This window comes from Coffea arabica, chromosome 1e (assembly GCF_036785885.1).
Source record: "Coffea arabica cultivar ET-39 chromosome 1e, Coffea Arabica ET-39 HiFi, whole genome shotgun sequence".
In the NCBI taxonomy this organism is placed as follows: Eukaryota; Viridiplantae; Streptophyta; class Magnoliopsida; order Gentianales; family Rubiaceae; genus Coffea; species Coffea arabica.
This window is the reverse complement of record NC_092311.1, coordinates 54,936,341-54,947,724: the sequence shown is the minus strand read 5'-3', so window position 1 is coordinate 54,947,724 and position 11,384 is coordinate 54,936,341. Positions and strand designations below refer to the sequence as shown.

At 37.9% G+C, this 11,384-nt stretch overlaps 1 protein-coding gene across 1 annotated transcript; it reads left to right on the top strand.

Annotated features, from left to right (window-relative positions):
- The first annotated feature begins 954 nt into the window (after window positions 1–954).
- On the top strand, window positions 955–5,828 carry LOC113718414 (nicotinamide adenine dinucleotide transporter 1, chloroplastic-like). The gene is made up of 9 exons (XM_027243326.2): window positions 955–1,472; window positions 1,722–1,817; window positions 2,017–2,123; window positions 2,310–2,358; window positions 2,655–2,764; window positions 4,143–4,237; window positions 4,316–4,404; window positions 4,600–4,694; window positions 5,401–5,828. Exons 1-9 carry the CDS (start codon window positions 1,400–1,402, stop codon window positions 5,638–5,640), a joined length of 954 nt encoding a protein of 317 aa, XP_027099127.1. The 5' UTR covers window positions 955–1,399; the 3' UTR covers window positions 5,641–5,828.
- The last annotated feature ends 5,556 nt before the right edge of the window (window positions 5,829–11,384 follow it).

The following is an 11,384-nucleotide window of genomic DNA, read 5'->3' as shown; positions in this document are numbered from 1 at the left end:
TGGACAAATGTCCGATTAGCAATCCGGACAAATGTCCGATTAGCAATCCCTTCTCCGACAAGGACTTCACAAGCCACACTGGAAAATCATCGATCATGTATCCAGCAAATATCCTGTGCTAAGCCTCTTGCAAACTTCGCTAGTTTGGCTACATTAATATTAAGATCCTCCCTTTTTATATCTTCAAATTCGCAGCTCAGGAATAATACTACTATATCCTGTAATACTGTACCTGAAACTGCATTGTTACCATTCATTCGTGTTCTCCAGTAGCTTTGGTGATGTTCCGCTGCTTTAGTTGCCTCAGCTACCTCCAACTGCAACTCCAACTCCAACTCCAACTCTTTCTGTTCACCGCCTCTTGATCTGGCATTGCCCGTACAGCTTTCCCGCCCAACCAGTTGCTGTAATCCCCAGTTATTATAATATGTCTTTGTTTGGGCATGGACTTGGACAATTCAAAGCCCGGCCATTAGCTCCAATTGACAGGCTTAAACTATGGTGATGATACTTTCAAAAGCAAAATATAAAGAAAAAAAATGTTTAGAGGGCTTGATTGAAACAAAAATGTTTCGGATGAACTTGATCGAAACGTTTCAATTCGGAAGATTTTGACCAGAAATGAATGAAAGAAGTACTGGAGTATGAGGTTACTCTAGAGAGTAGAGACCGGTTGGACGGGTCGTATTAGCGTCGTTTTCGTCAGTTTAGTCTCTTTTTAGAGTATAAACTATAAAGCAGGAGGGTCCCATTTGTGGCGGATCGTCCGGCGGAGAGGTATTATTATTATTATTATTATTTTTTTTTTTGGTCAAAGTCCGGCGGAGAGTTAATGAGTGGTAGAATTTAGCCGAAGGAGAGAGTGAGAGTGAAAGAGTCGTCATTTCTCCTCAAGGTCAAGGCTCAATCAAGGAAACCCAGCTACCAACGCAATTCTTTGTGTACAATTCTGTCGTCTGTTCCTCGACGACGGCCGCTAGCCAAAAGAGACCCACCCTCCCTCCCTCCCTCCCTCGCATGGACAATCTTGATTCTCGATCTTATCGACGCCTCCACCGCTGACCGCGTAAACTAAACAAAATCATCGTTCTTTCATTTCACTAAATTTCGATTACTTACGACAACAACGCTCGACCAGGGTTACGCATTTAGCTGACTTGCGAAACCCTAGAAATCGATTTTGCTTAATCACCTGGTATTTTGCTCGGGATTAGTGGATTTTTAGATTGTACTGGAGTGTCTTACGCACTGGCCATGCGACGCTGGTTCTCTGCGATCGCCCTCTCGAGAGAGGACTCCTGGATTCGAGCCTCAGTTTTTTATACCATCGCAGCCTCCACCTCTGCACCAGCTGCCACCGTTCTTTACCGAACCTCTGATCGTCGTACAAGATTCCATAATGACCGGCGATACTACTCATCTCTCTAGTTCCAGGGGCCTCCTATGCAACGCTGGCGCTGGTGCTGCCGCTGGTATGCTCTCTTATCTGGATAGCAATTCATGTATTACTACTAGTATGGGTAACTCCGGGGATGTCTTGTATTACATTTTTTTTCTCCCGCCCTTCAAGTCAATCGTTTTAAATTAGTTCCAGAATATAATTTTTCAAGTTTAAAAGGTGTTTTAATGATTTCGTTCTGTTCTTTTAGTCAGTGAAGTTAGCGTTTTAAACTTAAAAGCTCGAAGTTAATGCTAAAAATTGAATAATTGTTGTGCTGCAGGAGTAATTGCAGCTACCTTCGTCTGTCCTTTAGATGTTATTAAAACTAGGTTGCAAGTTCATGGGCTGCCAAAGCTCGCCGGTGCGAATATTAAGGGTTAGTAATTGCTGTTTTCCAGCATTGGCTATGTTCGTTGCTTACCAGCAGATGTTACTAGCTGCCAACTGTTTTCATGAGGAGAAATTGTTTTGTTTCCTTTGAAGGGCCTGAAACTGATGAACTGAGATTCATCTTTGTCAGATTCTTCTGGCTGTTCTTGCATAAGATCATTTAGTCCTCCTTTTATTCTTGATAGGCAGCATAATAGTTGGGAGTTTGGAACAGATATTTCAGAAGGAGGGATTACGTGGCATGTATCGAGGGTTGTCACCCACTGTGCTGGCACTGCTTCCAAATTGGGCTGTGAGTCATATTTCATCTTTAAGTATCTCTTTATGTTGCCTATTATTTTTATAGTGTTAAGCTAGTCGGATACTTAAATTGTCAGGTTAAATCGTTTGAAACATTTGGGGATGTGATCCCCCCCCCCTCCCCCGGGGTATGCATAAATAAGATCAGGTTTCACATGACTCATTTCCTCTTGTGCAGGTATACTTCACAATTTATGAGCAGCTGAAGAGTTTACTGTGCTCTGATGGTTAGTTAATCAACTAATATTTTTTTTAAGTGCATAGCTGGTTTAGACAGTTTGCACGATCAGTATCCATAATTACAAGTTTAAGAGTTCTTTTGTCACCTAAAAACTAATATTCTTCCTATGCTGTCCAAGCATATAATGAAGTTAAAAACAGGTGACTGAATCAGTTCTTTGAGATACTTCACATAGCTTAAATCAGATATGCATCTTATTTCTTGATGTCATGCTGATTCCTTTCTTTGTTAGCATTTGAGCTTGCCCTGACTTGACGGTCATTTATGGTGTGGCCACGACAGGTGTAAATCATCAGCTCTCCATTGGTGCCAATATGTTAGCTGCCACTGGTGCTGGAGCTGCAACAACAATTGCCACAAATCCTCTTTGGGTAGTCAAGACAAGACTTCAAGTATGTCTTTTTGGTGCAGTTTTATGTTATCTAACTGCATTTTACCATGTTTTGCCATGAAATTTTTGTGTTTTGGTAGAGTGCCAGAAAATAAAGGCTAGTTAAAAGTTTGCTGTCTGTGGAAATGAAATGCAACCTCATCCTTATGCTGATCCATAAAAAACAAAAATTAGCGAGTGAATCTAGTCAATGAACTGTGTAAAAATGTCTTCTTTTTTTTTTTAAATAGTTAGCTGTTGTTTTACGCAAAAGTGTGTGACATTTGTGAGGGTGTTGTTAATGTTCAGTGCTTACAAAATGGAAAATACAGAGGAGCTTGTTGTAAATTTTATCCTACCTCGTTGCTGATAAGTTTCAGGAGAAATATGTGGTGAAAACAGTTTGAGCTGGAATTTCCTATAATTGAAGGTTACTTATAGTTGTTGAGAGATGATTAGATGAGTTGCTGCAATCAGCATGAACCTAAGATTCCTTGTGAAGTTCCTTTCTTTGTGAGAATTAAACACAAACCTGTTTAATTAGTTAGACATATGTGAATAAAAGAAGAGATAATGATATGTGAAAAACGTGGTGGTGTAGGTCTTCTAGCTTACAATGCATTGATACATCCTTACTCTAGAACCACTTAGCACTTCTGACTAATATTTCCTAGTTTTCTTGTACCTCCATGGCTTCATCTTGATCTGGTGAACATTCACTTGCGGCTTCTATGATATCTAGTGTTTGGTTAGAAATAAGCAGCAAACTTTTGTTTTGCTGGGTGTTTCTTCTGTAAGTTGAGATGTCATTCAAATCCAGTATTATTCTGCCATTACAACTGTTATAGATATGGGACAATTTATAAGCTAACTTCTTGAAGTCCTGTATGAATTAATAAACACATAACTGACATTCTTTTAAGCGTGTGATCTTGTTTACCCATTGTCACGTGGTTGATGCCAACGAAGTTTGGTATGAGTAACATCTTCAGTTGAACAACATACATTCACCATCAGCAACATTTTAGCTTAAAGGGAAGTTTTTTGCACACTGCAAATCCACATTCTACTTGTAGTCCCATCTACGTTGTGCTCTTCTTTATTGTCACTTCTTTTACTCTTTTTGTCCCTTCTTCTCTCTTTCCTCTCTTTACTGGTCAGCTCCTTTCTTTGTTTGCATATGTTGTATGCTTTTGTGTCCTTTCTGTCCTTTTTTTAATGCTTGATATTTGACAAAATATATGGACTACTCTAGAACCTAGGAGTTATTTATTCATTTATTTTTTAAGTTAATGCTAATGGAGAAGGCATATGCATTGCTTTTTCTATTTGTTACTTTCCTTGAAAATTACGACTGACAAGGCAAATGTTAAATCGTGAGCACTTTTCTCTTCATGCAGACTCAAGGAATGAGAAATGGGGTGATGCCATACAGGGGCACTTTATCTGCCTTGAGGAGAATTGCACATGAAGAGGGAATTCGTGGTGTGTACAGGTACTTAGCAATTGGAATTGGGGCTTTTTTTGTTGGTGAATACCATCTAACAAGTTTCTGATTTTCTAATAATACCAGCGGTCTTGTGCCGGCTTTGGCTGGAATTAGTCATGTTGCCATCCAATTTCCAGCATATGAGAAGATCAAGTTATACCTGGCCAATCGAGGTGATGATTGTCTCTGTGTGTGTGCCTGTTTATTTTTCATCCTGGGTAGTTATGAATGTATCTCCAATTCCAATCCACTCCCTCAGTGCCCTGCCCGAAAAAAGGAAGTGGTTTTGGGCTGAGGGGGCTTATTTGGTGCCGGGGAAAGTGAAAGCACAAAAATGCATCCTGGTTGATATGCTTTTGTGGTTGCAGAGAACACTACGATGGATAAACTTACTGCACGTGATGTTGCTGTTGCCTCATCAGTTTCTAAAATATTTGCTTCCACATTGACATATCCACATGAGGTATTCAAAAATGCACTTTCAAAAAATTTACATTTTCTTCATGGTATCTGATGGCTTAATTTGTTCGTTTGTGAATTCTGTATAGAGCTTCTCTATATGTGTTCATTTTTCTTGGTCTTGTGAAGTTTACATGTATAATCAATCTGTTGGTGATATCTTGTACAAATTCATAGACTGCTTTACAGTGTGCTCTTTTGCCATATCTGGGCATCTTTGATCTTGCATTTGCACTTTTGGCATGGTGGGTTTTCTAGCTTTAACCACAAACCCCCCCCCCCCTTCTTTTACCCAATGGAAAAAAATTCCAAAATGTTGACCTAAATTTGGACATCTGATGAAGTTGTAAATGCAAATGAACAACAGTTGATTGACCTCCTTGCGATTCACGTACATTTTCTTCCATGCCATTCATTTTTTGGCTTTGATTATACTTCAGCATTGAGATATATTCTTGAAAAGCCAAAAACAATCATTTCATATCCCCCATGCTGTTAAAGGCCTGACACATTGATTGCCGGGGCGTATGAATGTAAAATTATAGGAGTTTTTCCAGGGGACACTGATCTTCTTAAATGGGGTCTACAAGAAAAACCTTTTTGAGTATTGTACTTTATGCCATGTGACAAATGAAAGATGAAGGGGAACTTAAAATTTTCTCGATTCGAAGAACTGCATGATTTATTTAGGTTTAACACTTGACGTGCAGGTTGTACGCTCTAGGCTTCAAGAACAAGGACGCCACTCTGAGAAGCGGTATTCTGGGGTAGTTGACTGCATAAAGAAAGTTTTTCAGCAAGAGGGTGTCCCTGGTTTTTATCGTGGATGTGCAACCAACCTAGTCAGAACTACTCCAGCGGCTGTTATCACATTCACCAGTTTTGAGATGATTCATCGTTTTCTGATTAATAATTTGTTTCCACCCGATCCGCAACGACATCCATTGTGAAGATGAAATTACGTGTGACCTGGGATCAACAGGATTCCTACAGGCAGCTTGACGAGCCAGTGTGCTCATTGTTGGATAATTGGATAACGATCACCTGCAATTGCAGCTTCACTAAGTATTTGCGGTGACCGGCAATTGAGAACATGCATGACTGACAATGATAATGATGATAAAGCATTTTACTCAAACTTACGGAAATTCTTCTCCTCCTTTTTGGACTTCGTTGATATTTACTCAAGCTTGCCTAATTTATCTATTTTTAATTGGTGGGATGTTAGAAGGGAACGGGACTTTTTCCTAAAGCAAGTGCAACGAGTCTTCTAGCCAGTGCTCTTGAATAAGGGAGCAGTTATCTTGAAATTGAACTAAAACCTGATTGCTAGGCAGGCTCCTCATTGGTCTGGCGGGAAGGTTTATTTGCCATTTCAAGCTTGGTGAGCATTTCAGTAACATACCATGGCTTGACGATTCAAAAATCTATGCTGAATGCTGCGTGATGGATCTGCCAATAGCTATTTGGCATGGGTTAGCCCCTACAGCAGGCCCATATTGCAGACAAACAGTTGACACTGCAATTGGAATGACGCATGCCTAACTGCTTCTTAAAGCTATTAGCTGACACAAAATCTCGCAAATGTTAATCCCACTTCCGAGGCTTTGGTCCCAAATCAAATTTGTAGATCATTTATCTACTGCCTCTCTCAAAATAAGCAAACTTACATATTGTGAGTTTAACAAAATCGCTCTGCCATTGACACGTGAATCTAACACATTGAATCGAGATGGGCTAAAGAAATAAAATAAATTGAGAATTAGCACTAATAAGGCTCGCATAGGATACTGCCGCCTTTTTTTTTTTTTTGGGGTCAAAAGATGCACACAGGATATGGACAAGTTTCTTAGGATACCTTGTGCACTTCCTAAATTGTAAGTAAATATTTAAGAATTACATCTAAATTGCAATTCTGATGGCTTATGTAAATGAAAATTTATGAAGGTTGGGAGGAGGAAATATTATTGTCCGCTAAATGAAGTAAAATTTGTCCAGGAGAACATAACACACCGCAAAGGATTTGGGATTGGGAAACAAGCCTATTTCATTTTCATTACAGCGTCACCTCATTGGCTCATTCCGACCTATAGCAAGAACAGCAACATTCCAGAGAATTAAAGTATAAAATAGGGTTAATAACACTTTGCCCTCTCGACGAAAACAATGGGCATTTTACCTATCTGAGAGTATTTCATTTGGTGTTTGTGTCAAGTATTCCATTCCAAAAAGTAAAAAACTAGATTGCTTAAATATATTGATAAGCAATCTAAAAAAAAAAAAAACCTATTGATAATTTCACCCCTTATCTTGTAATTTTATCTTCAGTCAAATTGATCATATACAAATATAAGTTATAGCTTATAACACCATTTATATAAATAGATTTGTCCGTGATATATATCAGTAGGCAATATATGTTAACATATAAAATTCGATAATTTGGTCGGTAATTGGGAATCAATAATCGAATTTTAATATCCATTCTCAAACTATTTTACTAAATTTTAATCAAAAATTCGATAATCGAATTTGAATATCTATTCTGAAACTATTTTACCAAACTTTAGAGTTTAAATATCAATTGATTTTTGTCGACTTCTGTTTGATCGATATCCAATCTAGATTGGATTGGCCGATTTTCGATTTTTTTTCAAAATTTGAACACCCCAAAATATGTGTTGTTTCTGAAGAAAGCCTTTGGCGTTACATATGGCTTATATTCCTCAATAAATATCCTTTATAAATCACTATTATTTATCAACAGCATAAGGGTATGTTTTTTATCAATAGCATAAGAGTGAAATTGTCAACATGTTTAAGCACTTTTATTTTCCCAACAAATGTCCTTTATAAATTTGAATTAATCTTTTATGCATTTACAGTGTATACACCACCATTATTGGATGCATGACGATTTATCTGAATTTAAAATATATATATTATTTATGTGTTATGTATCCAATCATGATGATAGTGTACATACTATCAGTGTATATAAAATTAATTCTATAAGTTTTTGTTATTTACCAACAATGTAGGGTAAAAGTGTCAACTTAATTAAGCAATCCATTTTTCTGCATTTTCAAATAGAATGCTTGCTGCAAATATCAATCAAATATCCATTTTTTAGCAATCCACGAGTCTTACGTAAATTACTGCACAGAACCCTTTGCAAAGCATCGTCATCGAACTCAAAAGTACCTCAGGTCAGTACACTGGAAAATATATATATAGAGAGAGATATATATTGGTTCTTTCTTCAGTGGGGATGTTCTTTGGAGCCAATACTCAATAGGGGTATATTATAGCATTCGCACTTTGCTTAGCTGATCTTAGAAAGGGTTGAAATGCATATAATTGAAGTCACTGATGGTATGGGAGGATGGTTTGAAAAAAAAAAAAAAAAAAAGGCGCAGTTCAAGAAAGAAATGTAAAAAAGAGCAGCAGCAGGCGCAGTAGGACGGCTTAATTCTCACTCTTTTGGGTTTTGGCTGAGAATGATGATTAGTAAGTTGCCCTCTTTTGGCTCAGAAAGTAAAAGTCCGCAAAAAATGAAAAACCGAAAAGATATAGGAGTGGCGGTGCTTTCATGATTTTATTGGTTGTGTCGTGGACCCCTAGTGTCATCATCACTGAGTATAGCATCAGCATATGGTTATTTTTCTTTTCCTCCTTTTTCAACCTTTTCCCGGTCAGACACTTCACTTTGGTTGGTTTACTGTAGCATGGAATATGAAACCCAAAAAAGATAAAAGAAAAATATGTATGTCGAAGCATCCTTTCTTTCCATACGGAAAAGAAAGAAAAAAAAAAATCTCCCGGCAAGTCTGTAGTTGTATTCAAAATATCCATTCGCTATTCTCTGATTTTTAACAATCCATACTTTGCTTTCTTCTTTTGTTTTTGGTGGGGGCTGGCATCCGAAGTGGGAAGCATATTTTTTGCCTCTGGAGAATTTGTTAAAGTTGCTGCCAACCCAAAAGGAATAATGACGAGGGAAATACTACTGATACATACACGGCCATGACAGCATCCGACCGGAACGAAAGGGCTGCGTGAGTACTATGATGACAATTATCAAAGTAACTAAAAACAAAAATAAGAACATTTAATTACCTTTTTGGATCACAAAAGATTCCTCGTGCGGCTGCCGATTCACCTAAGACTCACATTAATTAGGATTTCAACAACAGCAATAACATAACTCAGCTCCCTAGAGTACAAGAAAATTCTCTCTTCAGCAGCAAGGGAACTAAGAAAATTCTTCTTTTTTTTTTTCTTTTTAATGCAGCAGACACATAAAATTGAGTGGGATGATCTTGTTGTTGTTGACGTTGAGAGAGATGTGAAACGTGGGATTGTCGGGCAAGTGCGGTTAGCTGTGCTGTGCTCTCTTAATTTGTTATCATCGCTGCTGCACCAAGGGCTAATGGACACGAACAACCCATTCTGGCATTTTCTCGATCCGATGCTGCTCTGCATCTTCATATATTGGAACTAATTACTCCATCAACTTAACTTCTTCATCATCATCATACAAATATTGGCCCAACGCTTATGATCACCCTTCCTTCAACTTCAGCTCACCAGTCGTTCGTTCGTACGTGCTTGCATGTGATTTTAATCGTCGTTATTATTATTAATTATTATATGGCCAAAGCTTCTTCCCGTGAAATTATGACGACCAAAACAAATTTTTTTTAGTCAGATTAGATTATTAGGGCTTATGTATGATGAATCAATCCACTTAATCCTCATATGCGGTTGTGCTGATGCGGCGCCCCCCTCCCCCCTCCTAAAAAATCAGTACCGTACTGAGTGTGTTTGGATTGAAATATTTTGAGATAAAATAATTTACTTCACAGATTTCAATCTTTTTTTTTTATCTCACATATATTATATCACATCACAAAAAAATATTATAGTAATTATATCCCAAACAAATCATCTAAATAAACTCTTATCCGAACAAATTCAGTGACTCAATTTATCTTCTTTTATTACTACTATTTTATTTTTAACCAACAAAGTGGTATATTAATATAACCTTTGGGATTAGCAGCATCTGTAACCACCATTCTCAGTTTTCCCAAGACTACTACAGCAAATGCAGTGCTAAGTGCTAACGCGTTACGCGGGACGGGAGGGAGAGGAGAGAGTGACGCCATCCACTCCTCCAAAGTCCAAAAGACAAAAGCGAGATCGTAGAGCGAGTAGCATTTCCTTTTAATCCTAAAAATAAAATCGCGCGTTGGACCATCCGCGTAAGCATGTGGAGTGTCGTGCCAATCGTTGGTCGACACGTTGACATGACGAGTAACTTTTGTAGGACCTAAAAAAATTTACGTGGTGCATGTTGACTGGATTCCTTCAAGATTCTGGTATCCCGGTCCCGGGTTGTCAATTTGACCAATCGGCTGTTCCCTTCATCAGTAGGCCCCAGGTCCCAGACTCCCGACACCTACCTACGCTCCCCGCAGGCCCCCCACAGTTATCCCAACCACTTAGCTTCGGTTCCAAACCATGTATTTGAAATTTTCGAACGTTAGCTGAAATCAAGTGCTCCAATTCACCGTAATAAAATAAAATGATGTCCTCTATAGAATATCTATAGATACGCTTCCACTTTTTATGTTCAGAAGAAAAGAATACAATAATAAAATAATTTTTTCATTCATCTGCTCCCAGTAGCATCCTTTGTCCGGGGAAAAAGAAATACACGGCGGCAGATGAAGATGAAGATGCGGCAGAGGCAGGGGGATAAGAGTTTTGCTTGCATCTTAATTTAAGCAGCGTCGACCAGTCCCCAGGTAAATAAATACTCCTAGTAGATTAAAACCACCCCACCCGCATTCGTTTTCGAGTTCGTATTGGTTTAGTTTGGTAATAATTACTTCATGCGACTGCTTGATCACAAGCTAACCGTTTCCAACAAAACAGTTCATCATCGGAAAATGACCCCTAGCCTACTACTTACTATTCATTTGGTTGGTGGGCCTTTTTTTTTTTTTTTTCTTTCTTCTCTAAATCAAAATAAAAAAAAAAAAAAGAAGAAGAAAAACTGAAACTGATAGAGTAGAAGAAATTGGATTTACGGTGTCTAGTGTTTGTTATTGGTAAGGTCGAACACCCAATCAAATGCTGCATGAATCAAAAAATCCTCCGTTTTCTGTATTTTCTTTTTTGTTTCTACTTTTGCCGATAAACCTTTTCATTTCAGTCCCTTCTCCTGCTACTTTGGTTGATACTAATTAGGAAGGAGGATGAGGACGTGCGCATGTGATCACGGTCCCAATAAAATATTGTGCCTTTCTATCACTTCCCTTGATCCATACTTAAAACCTATAACTGGAAATTACAATCAATTGAGGACTTTAGAGGCATTTCTTTGTCTCCGTCAACAAAGGGTTAGCTGAGGTGTCCTCCACTTCCCCGCATATATATATATATATATATATATATATATATATATATATATATATATATATATATATAGATATGACTGCATCATCATTGGGAATAAGTAGCTGGAGTATATTTTTGATTAATTACTTGTATCAAAAATTTATGCGCACGTAAAGTAATCGAAACATGGAGGAGTAATTAATTACTTGAATATGGATATGAAAATCTAATTTCAGTACACTACTGACTCCCACTTGTTTCATTTTGATTTCTCCGAAAAGCTTAG

Bases quoted from the DNA above. Each gene is read 5' to 3' on its own strand.
- LOC113718414 (XM_027243326.2), top strand. From the start codon at position 1,400: ATGACCGGCGATACTACTCATCTCTCTAGTTCCAGGGGCCTCCTATGC. The intron at 2,124-2,309 runs GTGAGTCATATT...CCTCTTGTGCAG, and splicing joins CACTGCTTCCAAATTGGGCT to GTATACTTCACAATTTATGA. The intron at 2,765-4,142 runs GTATGTCTTTTT...CTCTTCATGCAG, and splicing joins TAGTCAAGACAAGACTTCAA to ACTCAAGGAATGAGAAATGG.